The sequence below is a fragment of the Podarcis liolepis genome, assembly GCF_965112155.1.
Source record: "Podarcis liolepis genome assembly, chromosome: 3".
Classification (NCBI taxonomy): Eukaryota; Metazoa; Chordata; class Lepidosauria; order Squamata; family Lacertidae; genus Podarcis; species Podarcis liolepis.
The window spans coordinates 66,296,674-66,318,048 of NC_139557.1; the positions used below are offsets into that span (position 1 = coordinate 66,296,674).

A 21,375-nucleotide genomic window follows, 5' to 3' on the forward strand; every position below is an offset into this window, starting at 1 on the left:
ATAAAACAAATGTAATTCTAAGCTTCATTTTGTTTATTTAACTAAACTCACTTATCATGTAATTTCTAAAACAAAAAGTTATTGAAGAGCAAGTGAGTTGAGACTGATTCATGTTGCTGCCTATCTTAGTAAGTGTATTTTTATCAGACTTGCTTGGGACATGTTTCTGTATGCCTTTGAAACTTACTCTTCAGAAAAAAATGGTATTCGGGAACACCAGTTGTGAAGAGAAAATATGACTGTAGGACTGGGTGAGGGAGGCTCTGCATTGTGTCCTCTGTCCCAGGCTCTCATCTGCAAGAGGATAGGCTGCTGTCAGTACATTGGAGTTGGCCCAGAAAGTAGCATGTTTTCAGAGATGACACTTCAGGCTTTCTTAGTGGATCTCAATGTTCTTGTAAAAAAAATAACTAACTGTAGCCCAATACATACAAGATATTCAGTTAGAATTAAAGAATTCTGAGTTGAGGAATTGGTTTGATTATCAGACCTGAACTGAATGCATTATTTGTGCCTTCTGGCTGCCTTCCCTATTTTTCATCATTTTTAGCAGTTCAACTTTTTCCCATTGTTTAACAACCAGGAAGCAAAAAATATTTCCAATTTGCTTTAAATCACCCAAAGAAGTGTTAGACTGCAGTTTAATTTTTGACACCCCTTCTGTTGGTAGTGGGGTGCATTTAAAAGGTACTTGGGAAGGGAACAACAGAGATTGTATCAGAGATTCAACAGAAAAGGCAGACCTTCCATGTGTCCGTATTTTCCAGGGACATCCCTGATTTAGAGAAGCCGTCCCGGTTTCTGATTTCATATAGGAATGTTCTGTTTTTCCTTAGGATGTCCGTATTTTCATTGGAGAAATGTTGGAGGGTGTGGAGTTATCCGACCCCCGAGCCAGCTGAAGGCATTCCTGTATAAGGAAGGCTTTTTTAATGTTTAATGTTTTATTATGTTTTTATATATGTTGGAAGCCACCCAGAGTGGCTAGGGTATAACAGTAAAATTATCATTATGGAATGGGACGTCCCTATTTTCATAGGAGAAATGTTGGAGGGTATAAAAAGGTTTACTAAGGGAGAGTAAAACCAAAGGCAATTTATAGGTTAACTTTTGCAGACCAGACCAGACAAGGAGGGGAATGAGAAGGGACAGTAGTAAGCCCAAGAATAATTTAGTGTCAGAGGCAGGGACCCAAAACCAGGAGCTCCAGGGTTCAGTTAGACTGAGTTTATCCTAGTTTGGATTTGATATCCCGCTTTATCACTACCTGAAGGAGTCTCAAAGCGGTTAACATTCTCCTTTCCCTTCCTCCCCCACAACAAAAACTCTGTGAGGTGAGTGGGGCTGAGAGACTTCAGAGAAGTGTGACTAGCCCAAGGTCACCCAGCAGCTGCATGTGGAGGAGCGGAGACGCGAACCCGGTTCCCCAGATTACGAGTCTACCGCTCTTAACCACCACACCACACTGGCTGCTCTCTTGAAACCAAACTAAGCTATATTAGAAATGAACAATATGAAAGATTAAGGTAGTCATGGAAAGATGATTTATCAGTGAACAAAGAAGATTTTTGAATATCCTGTTAGTAGCCAGTTGATAGTGCTGTCTTGATTGAATTAGGAAGTGGAGGAAGATAAAAGTTTCCATTTGCTTTTGCTAAACCTGTGAGTTCCCAGGCCAGCATGCAGAGGGCTGGGGTATTCTTTTCCATTTGGTATAATGTGGGAACCGAAAAATATACTTCTAATTTGTTAGACCTTTCCAGACAAAATGGAGACTTTTGAGCCAAGTTGATATGTTGGGACTCAGAACGGTGAACTCTGTCAACAATATGTATTGTCTCGGTCACTGGACTGGGGCCATTATCTTGCCAGTTTTTAAAGACAACCCACACACCGTGCCACCCTTAAATTAGATTTTACAGCAATTTGTGAAAACACTGAAGGACTTTAAAAGTAGCTTATTCAGGTGTAATTTAACACCCTTTCATTGGTAGCATTGTCTTCCCAATAATTTTGTTCATAAGGTTTTGATGACTGTTCCTACTCCTCCATTCTCCACGGGAAGTCCTCCACTTAGGAACCCTATTCCATAATTTCATATTGATGTGCATTATCACCTGAAGCCAGTGTCTTTTGTTCAGTTTCTTGAATCCTTGGATTCCTTTCTTGGTGTAATAAGTAAATTTGTCTGATTTTGCTACAGGTGGTTAAGGGAACAAGGAAAAAAATGGAGCTAAAGGGGGGAAAGTCCTAGATGTTAGCTTATGTATTAGGAGCCAGCAGTCTTATTGTGGAGGCTTTTATTTTGTGGTATCCAGTGCTAAACCACTGAGGTTCCACTCCCAAAATCTGCTCTGGTGTCGCCTTCAACCCTCTGGAGCTGATTGGGGGGAGGGCCTGAAGGGGAGAAAGTTTGATTTGTGATCTGATTAATGCAACAATACCGCATAGCCAATAGTTCATTTCCCCCCAAGTTTTAGGCTAAGTTGCCCTTTATTGTTCAAGTTTGATTATTCCAGTAGATATTGATTATAATCAATAATTATCTATGCCCTGACTGGGTAGAAGATAAAAGTGTGACTTAATTGCTTTAGTCTGTTTCATTCATGCATGCATTTGTCTGGGGGCAGGGGAAGATTTTCATAGTTGGTATCAGCCTGAATCGTCGTGAAAGCATAGCACATCAGCTGCTAGACCCTCATAGGCGATGTTGCTTTGCATGTTTCCTGAAGAAACTCCCCCAGAAAATATTGATTCTTACCTGGAAATGAGTTGCGTTAAGCTTGGTGAGGCTTGCTTCTGAGTAGACATGGCAATAATTGTACTGTGAGACTGGTTTCCTGGTGGCAATTTAATAGAGCACATATTTAGCATTTCTATTTGGGAGGGTCACCTGGTTATTGGTTTAATTTTAAGTTTGGAAAATACAGTCAAGATCTCACTCAAGTAGCAGAGCTCTGTCTGGTTTGTACTGCTGCATTTATGGAGCTGAATGTTTCAGCATGCAAGGCGTTTCCTGTACATAGACAACTGAGCTAGATGTTGGGCAAAATGCCAAGCTACAGCTCTTCTCACATGTCTGAGAGAAATTTTGTATGGAAGAGAATTCAGTCATGTGTGCTCTCACATCTTTACCACCTAACTTGAGTAGGTAGATCTAGATCTAGTAAGTGCTAGATCAGCACCTAATGTGTGACTTGTTGCAGCCATATGGATCTTTGAAGCCTCTCTGCTTAAGGGCTTTTTAAAGGAAGGCTTGAGAGTCCTGTCAAGCCTAAAATTGTGGCTGATTTAAATACAGTGATGCAGATCTTTTGAAAATTGTTATTCTACCCTAAATCAATGTTGATTTCTCTAGTTTAATCTATGGTGCTTTACATAGAACAATTTGACAGATCTGTAGCTGAGGAGCTCGTAACCTTGCACGTGCGTTTTGATTTACTTTTAGTAAAAACGACAACAAAATATTTCAGGCTAACTTTGTGCTGGATGAATATCTTAAAAGATTTCCAATAGGCCAGTGGTTCCCAGTTGGTGGTCCACAGACCCCAGGAGGTCCACGTAACCCACACAGGGAGTCCATGGAACCATTCACATAACAAAAACTACCATGGAGATATCAAAATTTTCAAAAGTAGGGGTTCCATGGCTTGAGTTTTCAAAAACAATACTTAGCTAATTGGGAACCATTGCAATAGCAAAAAGTATTTGAAGTGAAGTTTGTTGAGGGAGGGGGCATTCGGTAAAGTGGACAGAGACTTGATTGGCACATAACACTATGCCAAACCTTAGGGAAGTCAGAGCACATGGGCACCTACAGGGAAAAAATTGTGGCTGATTACTCCTTCCCTAGCCTGGCTTAGCATTTTGTGTGAACCTGGGTTTTTGGTTCTTGTAGTTTGGCAGCAGGAAAACTGAAAAGAAGCAGCCACTGTTTTTACTGTGAGTATCTACATGCTCATGTGTTGTCACATAGCCATGTTTTGGCGTAGCATTATATATGAACTTGGTCTTACTTGGTTCAAATATTAGTTTCAAAGAAAATGGAATCTTCCCTGGAAATTTCTTTATGTACTTCCTAGAGATAGTACCTGAAAGAAAGCTAATTACAAGTTAGATTTTAGATTTGACTACTACTTCAATTGCACAAGTCATCCTGTTTGGTGTTTACCATCATATTACTATTTAATTTTAAGAAACACTACATTTCTAAACTCAGAGAAAAAATTCACTCAGTCACTGTTTTAAAACAGATCTCTGGAAGTCACTAAACTGGCGCTGTACATTAAAATATCATCATATCAGAGTGCTTTGCAAATTGATCTATTTCCTGAGAATGCTGAGAGTGCTCTTAGTTTCTAGCTTCTCTGTTGTCACTCCATTTCTATTACTGTTTATAGCTGCTTCTTTTTAAACACTGAGTAACTAGTCTCGTGAAATTGTTACAGTGAGTTTGTTTTCAGAATATAAATATTTTTATGGACCCTGAAGTTTTACTAGTTAAGTTGATAACTAATCTTTCACAGATATTTTCCATCAGTACAAGTGCCATGGAACTCTGGACTTGCATGTATACGTAATTTCATTTAATAGGCATTTTCTGTAATACTTCATCAGTCTGGCATTGCCAAATTATGAAGCAGTTTTCCACTAACAAGTATTGATTAGTCTTAAATTCTGTCAGCCGTTGTGATTTTAAAGAGTTTAGTTGTTCATAAATGTGATTAGAAATGTACTTTGTTACATTTTTTAGTTTTGGGAATACTCAGACAATTTTGTACTTTTTTTAAATAAAGGTTTCTCTTTTAAAGACTTCTAATTCTCTGACACTGAGTTTACACACTGAGAATCAATATCATGGACAGCACCTAATGAGTCCCATCAGTGGGAGCTATTATTAATAATAATAGTTTGAGTTGTACCTACTACAATAACTGTTCAATTTGTAAAACCATTATTTTCTAAGTACCTCAGTCCTTTCTAACTGGACATGCTTAGTCTGTAATATTATGTGCTTCTACATAGAATGGGCTTTTTCATTGGCATTGGTGCCTGCTTCTTTGTGTCAATATTTGTGTATTTAGCGTGCCCCCATTCCTGTTCTTAATTTGTAAAAAAGAGATATTGTTTATATTTTCAGGTCATCCAAGTCTCATCCAGGACCTGTTGTCCATATTAGTGACAATCCAATGGATGAAGGCAAGGTATGTTAAAACTTGGAAATGGGGAAAAATTGTTTAAGAGTTGAATTGTTTCTTAACATTAACTTATTTCACTTAGCATCTCTGTTTTGGATGCTAATAGTTTGTAAAACAATGTGAGGTGTCAGGTGCATTAGTGGCAATGTCCGACTTCAAACTGTAATATTTTGTTGGGAAAGACTTTGGTGACCCTAGGTGAGAGAGGTACGGAAAGTGTTGTTGTGTTGCTCTGGGTGAGAGATGGCTTTTTCGTTTCTATTCTTTTTCTTATTTTCTTATTCATTGGGCTTTCTAATGTTGAAGTGCTCTTATTCAACAGAGCTATCTTTTTGTGCATGCCTATTAGTTGTTGCTTGTTTTATTGAAGGGAGAACTTAAGTGGATGGTGTGGTGCAAGGAGAGTGTGAATGCTTCCCGATTGGGGGTGACAGCATGGCTCCTGAATTCTTGTTTTTTTATCATGTTAGGGGTTTTTTGTAATAGTTATGAGATTTTCTTGATATATGCTGCAGTTAGGTTTTATTTTGATGTTGTGTTTTGATGTATTTTGGTGTTTTGTATAGGCTTAAATTCTATGGTATATATTTTATTTATGTGCTTAGTTACATGGTTCTGAAATCAATTGTTACTTAAAATGTGGAATTTACATTTATTACTATCAGTAACGGTTTTGAATATGAAATTCCTGAATTTTTAGTTTTTATTTTTGTTGGCATACATAAACTGTTTAGAGATTTATGTTGAAATATGCATGTTAAGTACATACATTTATTAATAATAGGAATAGAATTTGGAAGTTCTGGTGAGAACCATGTTTAGGTGTAAATACCTGTGTCAAGATGCCGTTATTAATAACTATTTGGATGAAGTGTTTTATATTCCTTTGCAAAAGTGGCCACACAAACACACACCTGGGGAAACGTGTAGACTGCATTGGGAGCCACACAGGGGTCACTGCTGTGGGCTAATTGAAGCCAAAAGAAAATTTCCAGTGGGGAATGGGTTAAAAAATTATCCCCTTCATTACTTTTATACTATAAAGCCCTGTTTCCCCACTGAAGGACATGATAGGGCTTAGAAACCTATTCTTACTGAAAAGATAAGGTCCTTATTGTGAATTAACATTTAAAAAGGTTTATGTCCATCCTTCACGTTTCATTCATGTATAATTTTGTGCTCTTCTAAGAACAACAACTGAAGTGCCTTGTCATATGTCCTAGAGACTGATCCCCCAGAAAAACGGTAGTTAGTGGCAATGAAATCATCTCCAGCATCTGGACTATTATGCAAGCATCGCTATTGGATGTTCATAAGTAGCGGCTTATGACACAATGCTGTTTCAAAATTATATGTATAAAGCATACATAGACATCTTGCCAATGTAAACTCATACTTATGACATTTTAGTGACATTTTTAGGCAGTATACATAATTTGTATACAAGAAAGAGATCTAATTTTCCACATTTACTGGATTAAATGGAATTTAGTACTCCAGAATGCTTTTTTTTAGTAGGATTATGATATAAATCTTAAATGTTAGAAAATCCTCTCGATATTCTGATACTAGGATTAAAAAGGGATCTTAAAGATATTTCTGTGCAAATGTGGGTGGGGGCCTTACATAATAACAGTTTTGACACGGGTGCATACCAGATTGGTGAAGATTATTTCCAAGTGGCAGGAGGCATTTTATGAAGTGTGCAGTAAAGTTACGACAGATTTTCCTCTTTAATACCTTTGCTGTGAAAAAAACATGACTTAAAAAAAATATATTGGTTCTTTTAGAGTGACTTTTTAGGACTCTAGGTTTCCAGTTTTGAAATTTTTACGTAGTGGATTTTTAGAATGGCTTAAAACTTTTTTTCTCCCTAAATTATTCAGTCAAACATACATTCTGTGTTTGTATAGGGTATAGATGGAGGATTATCTGTGTCTTCAGTTACAGTTCTCATGCAGATGAACATACTATCATGTATTGCTTCTCTCCGTAATAGTAGAAGATGATAGTTTGATCCTGATGCTGCCTTCTACTCTTATTTCTTGACCCTTGCCTAATAGCTGACTGTTGTACAGGGGAATCCCTGCTTACGCGAGGCTTCCGTTTGTGGCCACTGCACACATCAGTAGGATGTGCGCAAGTCCTTCCCGTTCTGCTCCCACCCCCATTCCACCCCCTTTTGGCACCAAAAATGGTGCGTGTGTCACACATGTGATGGTTATGCACAAGTGGGGAGCTGCCTGTATTTCACTTCAAGAGCTGATTACTTTAGATGGTCTGGTTTTACATTTCATCTGTGAAAGACTGCAAAAACTTCTAGTTCAATACCATGTTCAGTCTCCATGCTAAAAACTAATATTCAAGTCGATGTAATATGGTCCACCTTAAATGTACCCAAACTACAAAAACAGAATTATTATTTTTGAGTTCGCAATAAAGGAGCATTGTACAAAATTAAAACAAACCACTTCAGGCACAAGTGAGATATTTTATTTTAGTTTTTCTGTGTCTTAAAAGGGCAAAATGCATATTAGAACTGTGTCTTAAAAACACAAAAAAACACGTTTCCTGTTACATAGCTTTTATCATGCAATGTGGTGTGTTTTTTTAGATGGAGTTGCATTTGAATATTCCTGTATTTGTACAGTCTAGGGTGTATCTTTCTGCATATCTGAATTGATTCTTATTTATTTACATTAGGGTCAATCTTTTCCTTTGACCCTTTTGGTAGTGAGTCATTTAGAATATTCTACGTTTTAAGTCCAATTGCAATGTGATAAGTGGCAGGTGACCCTGCATACTTGAAGAAGAGGAGACGACAAACCATACTGGGGAATTTAGTAATTGTAGTAGCAGCAGAAAAACATCTACTTCTGCTTCATTGACTACTGTGTCGACTACAGCAAACTATGGCAAGTTCTTAAAGAAATGGGAGTGCCTGATCACCTCATCTGCCTCCTGAGAAAACTCTATGTGGGACAAGAAGTTATAGTTAGAACTGGATATGGAATAACTAATTGGTTCAAAATTGGGAAAGGAGTACGACAAGGCTGTATATTGTCTCCCTGCTTATTTAACTTACATGCGGAATTCATCATGCGAAAGGCTGGGCTGGATGAATCCGAAACTGGAATTAAGATTGCTGGAAGAAATATCAACAACCTCCAATATGCAGATGACACAACCTTGATGGCAGAAAGTGAGGAGGAATTAAAGAACCTTTTAATGAGGGTGAAAGAGGAGAGCACAAAATATGGTCTGAAGCTCAACATCAAAAAAACGAAGATCATGGCAACTGGTCCTATCACCTCCTGGCAAATAGAAGGCGAAGAAATGGAGGCAGTGAAAGATTTCACTTTCTTGGGCTCCATAGTCACTGCAGATGGTGACAGCAGTCACAAAATTAAAAGATGCCTGCTTCTTGGGAGAAAAGCAATGACGAACCTAGACAGCATCTTAAAAAGCAGAGACATCACCTTGCCTACAAAGGTCCGTATAGTTAAAGCTATGGTTTTCCCAGAAGTGATGTATGGAAGTGAGAGCTGGACCATCAAGAAGGCTGATCGCCAAAGAATTGATGCTTTTGAATTATGGTGCTGGAGGAGACTCTTGAGAGTCCCATGGACTGCAAGAAGATCAAACCTCTCCATTCTTCAGGAAAGCCCTGAGTGCTCACTGGAAGGACAGATCGTGAAGCTGAGGCTCCAATACTTTGGCCACCTCATGAGAAGAGAAGACTCCCTGGAAAAGACCCTGATGTTGGAAAAGATTGAGGGCACAAGAAGGGGACGAAATGGTTGGACAGTGTTCTCGAAACTACCAACATGAGTTTGACCAAACTGCGGGAGGCAGTGGAAGACAGGAGGGGCTGGTGTGTTCTGGTTCATGGGGTCACAAAGAGTCGGACACGACTAAACGACTGTACAACAACAAGAAGTAGCAGCAGCTGCAGCATTTATACCTCACATTTTTCCCTGATAGGATTCAAGGTGCCTTACAGATTATAACAAGAATTGATAAAAACATAGAAAAAGAATAATTAAAAAACCAATTAAACATTAATAGAATTAGGACTATATACATATATAAAATCTGTTTAAGGCATACAGATAATTGCAGTAAAAGCATTGCAGAAAATCAAATAAGGACTCAGGTAATTTATTTTTCCTAATCAACCTTGTATCACGTTTTAAGATTAGTGTTCCTTCAGGATAATAATCAGACTGTGCATGCAAAATAATTCAGTTCACTACACTGCATCTGCTTCATATAAATGGTTTGCCACAAGCTGGGAGTTTCAGTCTGTCGTGGTCTTTATTTCCTAGATTTAATACCTCTGTGTGTTCATCCATGGGTGGATTCATTTAATTCGATTGAGACTGAAGCAACCATGAGACTATTTGTCTGTGTTTTTCTGACAATTCAAGTGTACTTTAAACAGTCTTTGAAATTGCATATCATAGTATCTGTATATTTCTTTTATGTTGGAATAGTCTGTCAGTAGGCATGTCTTAAACACTGGGTTTAGTATTTAAAATATATTTCATCTTTTGGTGTCTCTGATAGTATTGTTACAATTTTAGGATATTGTTACCTTTTAATATTATGCTTCTATTGTTGTCCTTAACATTTGCATTTTAATCCAGAAATTTTTAGAATTGAATCACATGTATTCAGGTACTAGAAATAACTCCTTTTCATTCCCAGAAAATTAATATTTTCTTTGGTTATTTATTACAGCTATTGATTGGTTTTGAATCAGGAACAGTAGCATTATGGGACCTCAAATGCAAGAAGGCAGATTACAGATACACACATGACGAGGTAACCGAAGTTATTAATCTGGCAGGTTTTTGTACTCATGATATTAGAATTAAAGCAGTTTTGTAGTTTAATATTAGAAACATACTTATTTGCTTGTGTTTGTCTGGAACGATCTCCCCCAACCTGTTGCATTTAACATGTTTTAGACCACAACTCTCATTATAGCTTACCATTAGCTGTGCTGACTGGGATTGACAGGCGTTTTCATCCATAACATCTGGAGGGCACTACAATTCTATGATTCTATTCTATATGTATATGAGTTACATTAACACGTTGAAGCATTGCTGAAAAATACTTCATAAGATAGCAAATGTCTTGAAATTGCTAGGTTGCATACAGATTTGGGAATAAAGCTCCTAAGGTTGCTAAACTTGCATGTGCTATATGGACTTCAGTGTAGTGTGTGTATTTAATAGTTCTTAACTACAGCATCTGAATGTTAATGTTGAAGACATGGGGGAATGGGGGTGGAGAGATTAGGAGAGAAATGCAGGAAAATGTCAGAGGTTTGGATAGACCAACCTCCCCCCTCCCACAAGAAAGTGGCTACAGTAAAGTTTGCACATGTATGCTTCTCTCATGCTGCTGTATGGTGTTGTGTTCATCAGACAGCAATGCACAGGCTTCAGTCTAAGCAGTTTTTTTTTGCCCTGCAAAAAGGGATGAATAGGGAGATTGGCTTCTAAAGTGACTATGGAAGAGGGTTATATATTTTTCTATAATTAAATGTGTATGAACGTCAGAAAATGAGGAAAGCTTTAGCAAACCATTATGTGTTTAGGTTCAGCAGTGACTAGTTTGGGCCAGCAACTGTACATTTGCATTTTAAATGAAGTGACATTTTTAGATCTGGTGGAAAAGGAACTGATTATCTTAAACACCATAATTGACTCATCCATTCTGCTCTCTGGATTAATGAAGTAGGGAATTTGAAAAATGCTTTTCTGTTAATTGTTGGCTATGTGCTTCTAGGCATGGTTTTGGGGAGCAATTGGCACAAGGAGAATGGGGATTAAACATGGCCATAATTTTACTGATCACAACATATTGGAGTTTGTCACAGCAACAGGCAAGAATCTGTATCGGGCAGATGGCCTCCTGGCATACACATCTCCCAGCCCACCTACTGGGCAACCATGGCTGCTACTGTGAGTCCTGCTATCAACCTGGGTGTGTGGCAGCCATTCACCCATCCTACCCCTCTGAGCCTGGAGCCATAGTCTTTAAAGTACAATCCTCAAGACCCCATTGGGGTCCCCTCATAAGCTTCAGATCCTGTCCAATGCACTGCCCCACTCAAAAAAACCTGATATGGCTGAAACATAAATACAGCTGCTTCCTCTCTGAAAAACCTTTCAGCCTAGTTAGGCCAATTAAGACAGTATAATGTCTTTCCAACAAATGTCCACAGCAAAATCACACCTAGCAAAAGGAACGTGGGTTGGAAAACTGACAATTCCAATACTAGTGCTATAAAAGGCAAAGGGACCCCTGACCATTAGGTCCATTCGTGACCGACTCTGGGGTTGCGGCGCTCATCTCGCTTTACTGGCCGAGGGAGCCAGCGTACAGCTTCCAGGTCATGTGGCCAGCATGACTAAGCAGCTTCTGGCGAACCAGAGCAGTGCATGGAAACGCCATTTACCTTCCCACCGGAGCAGTACCTATTGATCTACTTGCACTTTGATGTGCTTTCGAACTGCTAGGTTGGCAGGAGCAGGGACCGAGCAACGGGAGCTTACCTCATCGCGAAGATTCAAACTGCCGACCTTTTGATCGGCAACCCCTAGGCTCTGGTTTAATTCACAGAGCCACCCACGTCTGAAGACATCTTCAATTTTGACTGATTCTAGTTCTCTCCAGGTATACTTCAGAATTCTAGCCCCCTAATCCATGCAAACAGTGGTTCAGACCACAGCACCACCCACGTCCCTATAGCCTGGGCTTTATTTATACCATAGGAATGGACCAGCAGGAATAAATTCTCACGTTGATCCATTTCACAAGCCTTCTCCCTGAGGTCAGGCAGGCTGTTGATTGGCCTCCAGAGTCAGGCCAGGTAGAATGCAGTGTGGCCAACCACCCAACCAGGGAGGGAGAGCTCCCCGCAGCTTTTCTCCATGTCAGTGGCACAATGCTGCCTCACCACAAAATGGTGGAGAGATGGGGATTCTGTTTCTTCTTTTTTTTTAGTACTTAGGTTATGTAATTGTATCGTATTCTTATTACCAACTGCCCTAGGATATATTCCTATAAAGGAATACCATAAATAAATACCTCTCAACAAGTTCTCTTCCGGTTCATGTGCATAAACTTTCAGTATTCTGATTACACTGCTGACTTGCAGCTATCATCATAATCCTCTCTTTTTTAGTCAGTTTACCTCATAGCTTGGGACACTGAGAACTACTTCACACAGTACTGCATATACCCTGTTTGGTACTTACTGCTGTAAATGCGTAAAGGGAAAACATGTACAAGACTGAACTTTGTATTGCAGTTGAACCATTTCTTTTTTCATTGGGAAAATGAATATATATAGTGATGCTGAATAATGTGTGCAATAAGTATTTTTCAATATTCTAGGAGTCCTCAATTCAGCTGTTGTGTTTATAGTATCCTAAGATTAAAGTAATTATAGTTTAAAAGTCTGCAGTCTGTGCAGGAAGTTTGGATATGAAGAAGGGAAATAGGAGCACAGTAAAATGACAAATTGAGGCCCTATGATTACTTTTTTCTAATGTTCCAGTAGTAGATAGGTAGCCGTGTTGGTCTGCCATAGTCAAAATAAAAAAAATTCCTTCCAGTAGCACCTTAAAGACCAACTAAGTTAGTTCTTGGTATGAGCTTTCGTGTGCATGCAGTTATCTGAAGAAGTGTGCATGCACACGAAAGCTCATACCAAGAACTAACTTAGTTGGTCTTTAAGGTGCTACTGGAAGGAATTTTTTTTATTTTTCTAATGGTTAAATAAGAAATCTATATAAATAACATGTGAGCTAAAAGGGGAGATGTTTTTGGTTTTTTGCTGTGTATTTAAATTTAGCCAAAGACAGGAATTAGACTCATCCTTGATGTAGCCTATGAGGAACAAAGCCATGGGTCATATTCTCCATTTCCATTCACTGTTTCTTTTGTAACCACAAAGAGAAGCTTTTGATTTTCAAGTAACCACAGTTCCCCTTGATGTCCAAACATGGAAAAACTTGTTTGTTTCCATGACTAGAGAAAACAAATTGGTTTAGACCCATGATTTAACATCCTGACTTGTTTTCAAACCATAGTTTAAACAAACCCCCATTTTCTAAGTTTGGATATTGTGAGAAATTTCAACTAAAATAGAAAGCAGGAGCTTTGAATCTCCTTGCAGGCACAAAAGAGGTAAAGTGAGGAGGTTCACCCTCATTTTTTTTATAGCAGGAAACTTTAAATTCTAACTTGTCCTGTCTTCTTAATCAACAGATAATTAAACTTTGTCTTTCTAAAATATAACTTTTTGGTTGCAGAATATTAGGCTTCTGATTACATATTGTCATGCATGCCAGCTATGGAAGCTAGAGTTGCTGTAACAATGCAGTTACTTCTTTTTTTGACAGTCAAGAATTTCTTATGCTGTATTTACTCTACAAAAAATGTGACACATAACTATTTTACTACTTCATTTCACATTTCTTGTTTTATGTAATGTCACAATTCTGTGTGGGATTTCAGATGCAATTGGAAACTGCCTTAGTAGTGAGTAATTTTAAACTTGCAAATGAACAGTAGAAGCAGCCTATTTGAAGGGTAACATTCCTATTTCTGTTTGGATGCATGGTTTCTGGTAACATTATTTGTACTTAAAGTAAAAATAAGACAGCTATTGAATCATTGGCTGCTATGGATTCTCACTTCATGAACATTGGCTAAGGGCAGTTTCAATATTCTTCCAACATGCAGATTGCAGGAAAAAAAGCCATACAGTATCTAAGAAAGTGTTCATGTGAAGGTGGTAGTAACATTTGTAAATTTTCCTTATTGTATAACTCTGAGTGTTGCTGTGGACACTTGTGCCAACATAACCCTTGCGATGACCAAACTGTTGTGCATATATTTGGCTTGGATCCATAATGCCCCCTTCCAATCTGGGATATTTTATTCTGTATTGTGGTATTAAAATGTTCCTGTCTTAGAAGGGGAGAGGAGTAGAGGAAGGAGCCCCAATATGTGCAGCTAGGAGGAATAACACCATTTTAGAAAACTGATCATTTTCTACCTGAAGTGCTTTATTATATTCAGAGTGGCATCACTACCAATTTATCACACAAGAGCAACGCTCCAGCAGCAATAAGAGCTCTAATCTGGAAGCAGTTTATGAATATTTGTGGTGCTATTTCTAATCTGCTTGTTATCCCCACAGTAAATTTTGGCAAGTTGGACTTATGAGTTATGCTGATAAGCAGGGACAAACCTTAGCAAATACCACATGTTTATCCTTTGGATGAAGATGCTCTCAGGTGGGGTATGAGCTCCCTCTAGCACTTGAAGGGCAGGATTGCTGCTGAATTGGAGAGTTTTGCTCCCAACTGACCAGCCCCCAGCAGTTTTTTATTCCTGCCTTTGTGCTGAGATGTTGTGTCCCAAACTCTCTATTCACCTTGGCTCAGACTTGGCTGTGTTTGTCTGTGTACCTGTGTTTCTGGAGTTTGTCTTTGTGCTGTTGGTATTGCTTGGTTTTTTCTAAAAGGGTTGTGTCTGTCATGTTATTTGTGTGAGGCAAAACCTAATGTGAACTATCTCTCATTCTGAGTTTGGGGTGTCTTGCGTAGTTTAATGTTTGCATCTTGCAGGGGTATTGTGTTGATTGTGGGGAATTTGGTTGTTATTTCCCACTACATTTTTCCTTCCTCTCTGGCAACTTGGTTGTTTCTTTTTGACTTTTTCCTTTTGGTCATATTGCTTCCTCTCCCCCTTTTCTTATATAGGCAGCATAGTGGTCTGTGGCTGTGTGAGGAATTTTTAACAGCTGCTCTGTTCTCCTTCCTGCCATTTTTGAAGCCCCACCAGAGCTCTGAACTATCAACCACAGCAGATCTGCACTTAGTTAGATCACCTATCCTGCAAAGCAATGGCTAGCAACTACTGTGTTATGGTTCCCCCATTAGTTCCAGGCAATTTGCTGCTGCAACTTTGAGGAAATAGTGGGCCATGGACAAGAAAACACTGCTGAAGGCTAAAACCCTTATGGCAGTGTATAAGTCCCTACTTAATCACTGCATTTTTCAGTTGGCATCAACTTCTGGTGTGGAGGGTTATAGCTCTGAGTCCATTCTCATTGGGTGAGGCTACTACCCTTCATTGTGTCCCAGGTACTATAACTGCTATGTCTGTCGCTGAGAGAGCCTCTAAAGCTGCCATGTCAAAGGCAGCCCACCAATGGGAGTCTGGTTTAATTTCCCGCTCTTTTCTTCAGGCTTAGTTACACAAATATCAGTCCAGGTAATCAAAACTGTCAAGTATGCCTAGTGCTTCATCACTACTGCTGTTTCCCCCTGACATACTATTGGCATGGCTCTACCTCAGCTTTAGCTGAATACTGAAAAGCTTCAGCAAAGAGGCACTGTTGTCAGACTTATCTAAAGACTTACCTGGATCTGTCCAGCAGTCTAAACACCAATTTCCATCTCTTTGACATCCTGAAGTTCTGAATCAAATAAATGGAACTCTCCTTTCTGGTTTATCGCAAAAAAGCCCAAAAAACCACAAAGGAGTTCCATCATTGGGGTATAAAATATTCCTATTCTTTCAGCTGCTTTGGTTTATTTTCTGGTTGCCAGGGCTGTCATTCCCTGAGGAAGTTCCTCTCAGATGGCCATTGTCTGAGGATGTTAGAAGTAAAGTTTCCAGGTTTTCATGCAATGCCACAGGGCTTAGCAATTTCAAAGTGTAAAGAGCTGTCCAGTTTTAACAATTGAAAGACGTTGTGGACCCTGCATTAGATCTGTGAGAGACTAAATGGGACTGGAGCATTGCTTCTGAATGGAAATAAATGAAAGAAAGAAATGGTCTCTAATAGACTGCTTTCAGGTCAAACAATGCCTACACTTATATTGTAAGGCCATGGCAGTACAGGATCTCAGTGCCCCAGGTCAGAATCCTGCCTCTTCTATATCACAGAAGCACCAGTCTTCCTGATGCAAAGCCTCATGGAAGAGTTGTTTCTGCTCCCATTCTGTTTCAGAAACTGGTCAGCCCTGAGTGGAATGAAGCTTTATAGTGTAGTCACTTATATGTAAGGCTCCTGCCTTAATGGGTGATGTACATTCCCTTTACCCAGAGTTCCTCAGCTGGATAAAAAGGATGCTACTCAGGAATTTTGGGAGATTGCATCAGTCACACAGGAGGTATTCATAAGACCCCCAAACAGGAGTTAAGGTATCATATTTCTTGTCCCCCCCCCTAAAATTTCAGTGGCCAAGGAGTGAAGCTACTTGATTGTGTAGCATAAACACTGTCGCATCAGGGTAATCTGAACCGCCAGAGTGTTCCTACTGTGTTGAGTGGTTATAAAGTTATTTCCTCCAACCTTTTCACACTAGAGATTAAGTGTGCCCATTCCAGACAGGGATATGAACCCTTTGGTTAAAGACAAGGGATAGTCCTCAAGCTGAGGCGTTTTCCCACTCTTTCTCTGAAGGCACTAGAATATTAGGTTAAATGTTTCTCCTTACAGACCTGAATCTCCACAACCTCTGAAGAGCCAGCAGGGTGTTGCCAAGGTAACCACAGACAAGTCTGTTGACTCCTCTGCAGGGCCAATTTCAAATCGGAATATGAATTGCTTCATGAGTTTGCATAAGGATGCAAAGGTTTTCTCTAAGAGATGGAGGCATTTCCAAGAGTTGCAGCACAGAGCCTCAATTTCCTCTTCTGACCAGCTGCAGTCCTAAATGAATGCATAGAATTATCTTATGTATCCATGAGGAGTTTGAAGGGGTCCCTTAGGGGTTGGCCATGTAGATACCCTGTTCGGTGAAATTAGAAATGAGTTTGTCTTTTTTTAAGTTTCATCAGGCTTCAGCCATAGCCATCACTCGCTTTTTGCCAGGGTTCATTGGCAAACCAGTTCATTGGTTTAAGGAATGCCAGGGATATTCACCTTCAGTAGAGATTAATTCTCTCTACCAGTTGTAAAACTTAGCAAATGTTTACCGAGGATGACAGAAGTTTTTGCTACCTACATCTAGGCAGTTGAGTAATAAAAGAGGTACAAACTTTAAATGAAATAATAATAATAATAATAATAATAATAATAATAATAATAATAATATACCCCACCCATCTGGCTGGGTTTCCCCAGTCACTCTGGGCATCTCCCTTTATTCCTTTATATGTCAGGTAAGTCTTTTGGACAGTTTTGAAGAGGAGAAGGTCTCTAAGCCTTCTATTAGTCCTTGGTGTCTATTTAAACTGTAATCTAAGGTTACGATCACTGTCATGGTGCTTGTTTTCATAGCAATGCAATACGGCTGATTTCAAAGCCTTCAGGGCAGTTGTTATTGAAATTTTCTGATGTCCTGTAGTAATGCTCTTTCTCCTATGAACACAGGATATTGAGCAAGTATCCCTACTCCCACATTCCAGTGGTTCAGATACTTAATCAAAAACATTATTGGGTATTTATTCCATTTTCTTTGTTGTTTACATATGTAAACTTATGGAGGCTGAGTTGTGTAGCTATAGTATCTTTTCCAGAGTTGCTCTTTCACCTAGCAAATTAACATTTTACAGAATAGTTTGTGAAATAAGCGCAGTAGAAGGAAACTAATACTGATTCTGTTATTGGTTGTGTGTGATGTTACATAACTTTTTTCTGTTGCTTTTTTTGTATGCTTATTCTCTGCCAAATAGTCCTTTTTCTTTTGAAGTTCCATACAAACAGTCAGAAACCCACTTTTAGGCATATGGAAATCATCACGACTACTAAGATGCTAAATTGTTCTCAACTTGTTTAATCAGAATGACATTTAAAGACAAATACCAGTTTCTGGTATTTCATTCTAGATGCTGCCCTGGTAACCATGATTACTCCAAAACGAGGAGCATATTGGCTAATTTAAGGGAGCATTCTATAAAAGAGAGAAAATATTTTCCTTTTTTAGGACATCTTATGACGAGTCTTCAGTCCATTCAGGAGGCAGAAGCCTATTTTTGATGTGTGATGTCACTAATGTGGCCCCCTGCTGTAACCCCAAGACTGGAATTTGCCCTACACCCAAAGGTTAGTGAGTGTGATTAGGCTAGGAGTTAGTTGCATTATAGTTGATAGCCTCATGGGCAGTCAGTATAGTCTATAGGAGCAGACTTTGGATATGTTTTTCTCCCTAGAAACCCTACAATTTTTTTTAATCGTTCTAAAAGGAAGGTGTGGGGGAACTTCTGAATTTAAATATCAACACATGTGGTGCAAGTTGGAAATTTCATTTTCTAAAGCTGATTTCCAACATGATTTGCATTAATGTAGTACCCATTTTAAAAAGACAGCAAAAAGCAAGGATACTTCTGGAGTTCCTCTCACATAAATGCTGAGAACTCTAGGTGTGCAGATACTCAAGGATTCATTCTCACAATTCTATGAAAGTAGCACTTTGAAATTTATGGATTAGAGATTGATTTTTCTCAATTTAAAAATACTAGTCTTTAGTTGGAAACAGAGGCTTACCTAGGGTTCCTTGTGCCCTTGGCAACAAGCTGTATTGGCGCACACACACCCCCCAGAAGAAAAACACTTTACCACAACAGCCGAATTAAAAATTACTACGTTTTACACAACCCAAGTACTCAAAGCATCTGGAGTGAGGGTGAGGTAAGGAGGAAGGGCAAAAAAGTCTGCACACCTTTCTACCATGGTGCGAGAAGGATGGGGAACTTCTCTTGCATTTGAGCTGGCCACGATCGCAGCAGCAGTGCGTCACTGCACACATATACGCCATACACTCCATAGTCTTGATAGGTGAATTTTGTGCCCCTGGGCAGGGGCCGGGTTCACCAACCCCTAGGTATGCCTCTGCTTGGAAATAGAGGGTAGAATATATATAACAAGCACATAAATCAATATTTTGAGTTGTATCATTTTTAGGGTTTTCTACATGTCTGCCATAATATCTGTGTCCCGGAGGGAAGCTGCTAGTTGAGTGGGATGTATCCTCATTACTGATTTCCATTGGCAGTGGATGCTTTAGGAGACATTTATGAATTCGTTGAGTCCCAAATATAATTCTTGTTTTGTGCCAGTGTGAACAATGGAAGCATTTACATTGTATTACTGAATGGTTACTCTGGTGTCAGTTATTTAGCACTAATAATTCTACTTAAAATTTGAATATTGAGAAAAATTTGTAAAACATATCCAGGTAGTCATCTAAAAATATTGTGGCATAATAGCTAGTGAACTTGCTACCAACATCCCTACAATAATGGCAGGTCCGGGAGACTACCTCCCCAGCCCCCAGGGTTTTCAATCAGCACTACCTTTCCCCCTCGTTAGTTCCTCTGAGTGGAAGCAGGTTACCTATCGTGAGTAGGGTAAAGGTTTTGCCCATATTACCACAGTATTCCCTAGGGACAAAACTCAACTGTTCTTCAAAGGAATGAGTAACAAATCAACCATAGAAAAAATGTGAGAGCAGTAAAATCTGATTAAGTTAACAGCTTTTACAAGAAATAGATAAAATTATCAATTGGAACTAGATACATGGCAGCTGTTAACAGCTTACATAAAAATAAAATTGAAAATATTGGTTGTGGAGTGCACATTTTTGTGAAGATATAATCTATAGAATGAGAAAAAACGGTCAGTGTAAATAAGTTGTTTCTATTTAGCTGTTTCAGTGTTAAAATTAAGGCATGTTTGAACATTGCTATTTAGTTGGTAATGTTATAACCAAATCTATTTTGGTATGTTTTCATGTAATTTTTCAAATATAGTTAAAGCTGAAAAAGTAGCAAATGGAGCATTTTTCATGGGCTCAAGTAGTTCCTTTGTATATGGGCTCAAGGCATGTACTCAGCAACGTTGGAGAAGAGGCGAAATCTCCCGCTCTCCCAACCTCTAATTCCCATGTTTCAGTGTGAATTTTTGCCTTCTGCAACAAGTCTGCCTGATGATAAAAAAGGGGAGGGGCGACACCAATCAAGAAACACCTTTTACACATTACATCTAATTATGTGCATCATCCACCATCTCAAATAGTGGTGATATTGGATGATAATTTTGTTTATTTTCATATTTGATATAGTATGCATATTCTTACATAAGGATGTTTTAATATTCAGCGTTCTTAATATAGTACTAGTTATCTGTTTTAGTTATCCTGAAGCAAGTATTCTTTGAAATATGTTGGGTCTATTAGATAGCTAAATAAATTCTTTGAACTTTCCTTTCCCTTTTTTTCATTTCCTCATTACTGCCCATTTGTGTTATGAACGGATGAAAATCTCTTTTTTACAAGTTGTAGTCCTGCAGAGGGGAAACCCAACGGTTGACTATATTTTTCTATTATACACAGAAGTCTTATGGGCTCTACCTCTGGCAGTGGCATCAGTGATGGATAGGAACCTAGTTCCTTCATGCAGATTTGCACTTGTTTCACACTTAGAATACTGATGTCACAAATGTAAAAAATAAATACTTGTTTCCCACTTTGCAAGGAGCTTGGTTCAAGTGGGATAAAATTCTTTACTTTTCACAATCCCAACTGAATCCAGCTCCTCAGTCTGGAGAATGACAAATAGGTTCAAAATGCACCACTTCTTTCACTTCCAAAACTAGGTCCCCAGTTTGGTGGGTGTGTATCTTGGATGCAGTGCCTTCCCTGCTTCACGTGGTTTCTATCTCTCTGCCTATTCGTAGAATCTTAGAGTTGGAAGGGACCCAAGGATCTTCTAGTCCAGCCCCCTGCAGTGCAGGAATCTCAGCTAAAGCATCCATGACATTTCCATGTGACAAAGAATGTTGGGAAATGCCTATTGGATATATTCCCCAAAAATGGGGTGTAGGTGGAAGAAGGGGCTACATATTGCAGGGACCCGAAGGGCTGCAGTTTGTATCTTCTCAGCTTTCTGTGTCAGCCCTGCTAATGGAGTCCACCCCCACAGATGGATTGCACCAAGTGATGTGCTTTAAAATTTATATATCCAACTCATCATCACTGAAGAGGAAAGGAGCACTGTACACTTGTAGAAGTTGAGTAATTGCAAACCAGGGTCTTAATTTGCAGTTGGTATTATTAAAGCATATAGGCTGAAAAGCTCCCCAGATTCCTGCTTTTCCCCCACCCCTGTTGCATTCTAAATTACACTGTTCTTG

General features: G+C 39.0%; 1 protein-coding gene and 1 long non-coding RNA gene across 6 annotated transcripts in view; one reads left to right on the plus strand and one right to left on the minus strand.

Moving 5' to 3' along the window:
- Nucleotides 1-21,375, plus strand: part of STXBP5 (syntaxin binding protein 5) — a 122,738-nt gene that overhangs the window by 39,898 nt on the left and 61,465 nt on the right. For all 5 annotated transcript variants that reach the window (XM_083496259.1, XM_083496261.1, XM_083496260.1 and 2 more), the window contains exons 6-7: nucleotides 5,141-5,204; nucleotides 9,942-10,025. In XM_083496259.1, the coding sequence (XP_083352385.1) occupies nucleotides 5,141-5,204; nucleotides 9,942-10,025 (148 nt within the window). The remainder of the gene's footprint in view (nucleotides 1-5,140; nucleotides 5,205-9,941; nucleotides 10,026-21,375) is intronic.
- Nucleotides 903-16,440, minus strand: LOC310703766. Its single transcript, XR_014524362.1, has 3 exons — nucleotides 15,656-16,440; nucleotides 2,762-2,840; nucleotides 903-2,397 (listed from the first exon to the last, which is right to left on the minus strand). It is a non-coding gene; the product is annotated as an uncharacterized lncRNA (long non-coding RNA).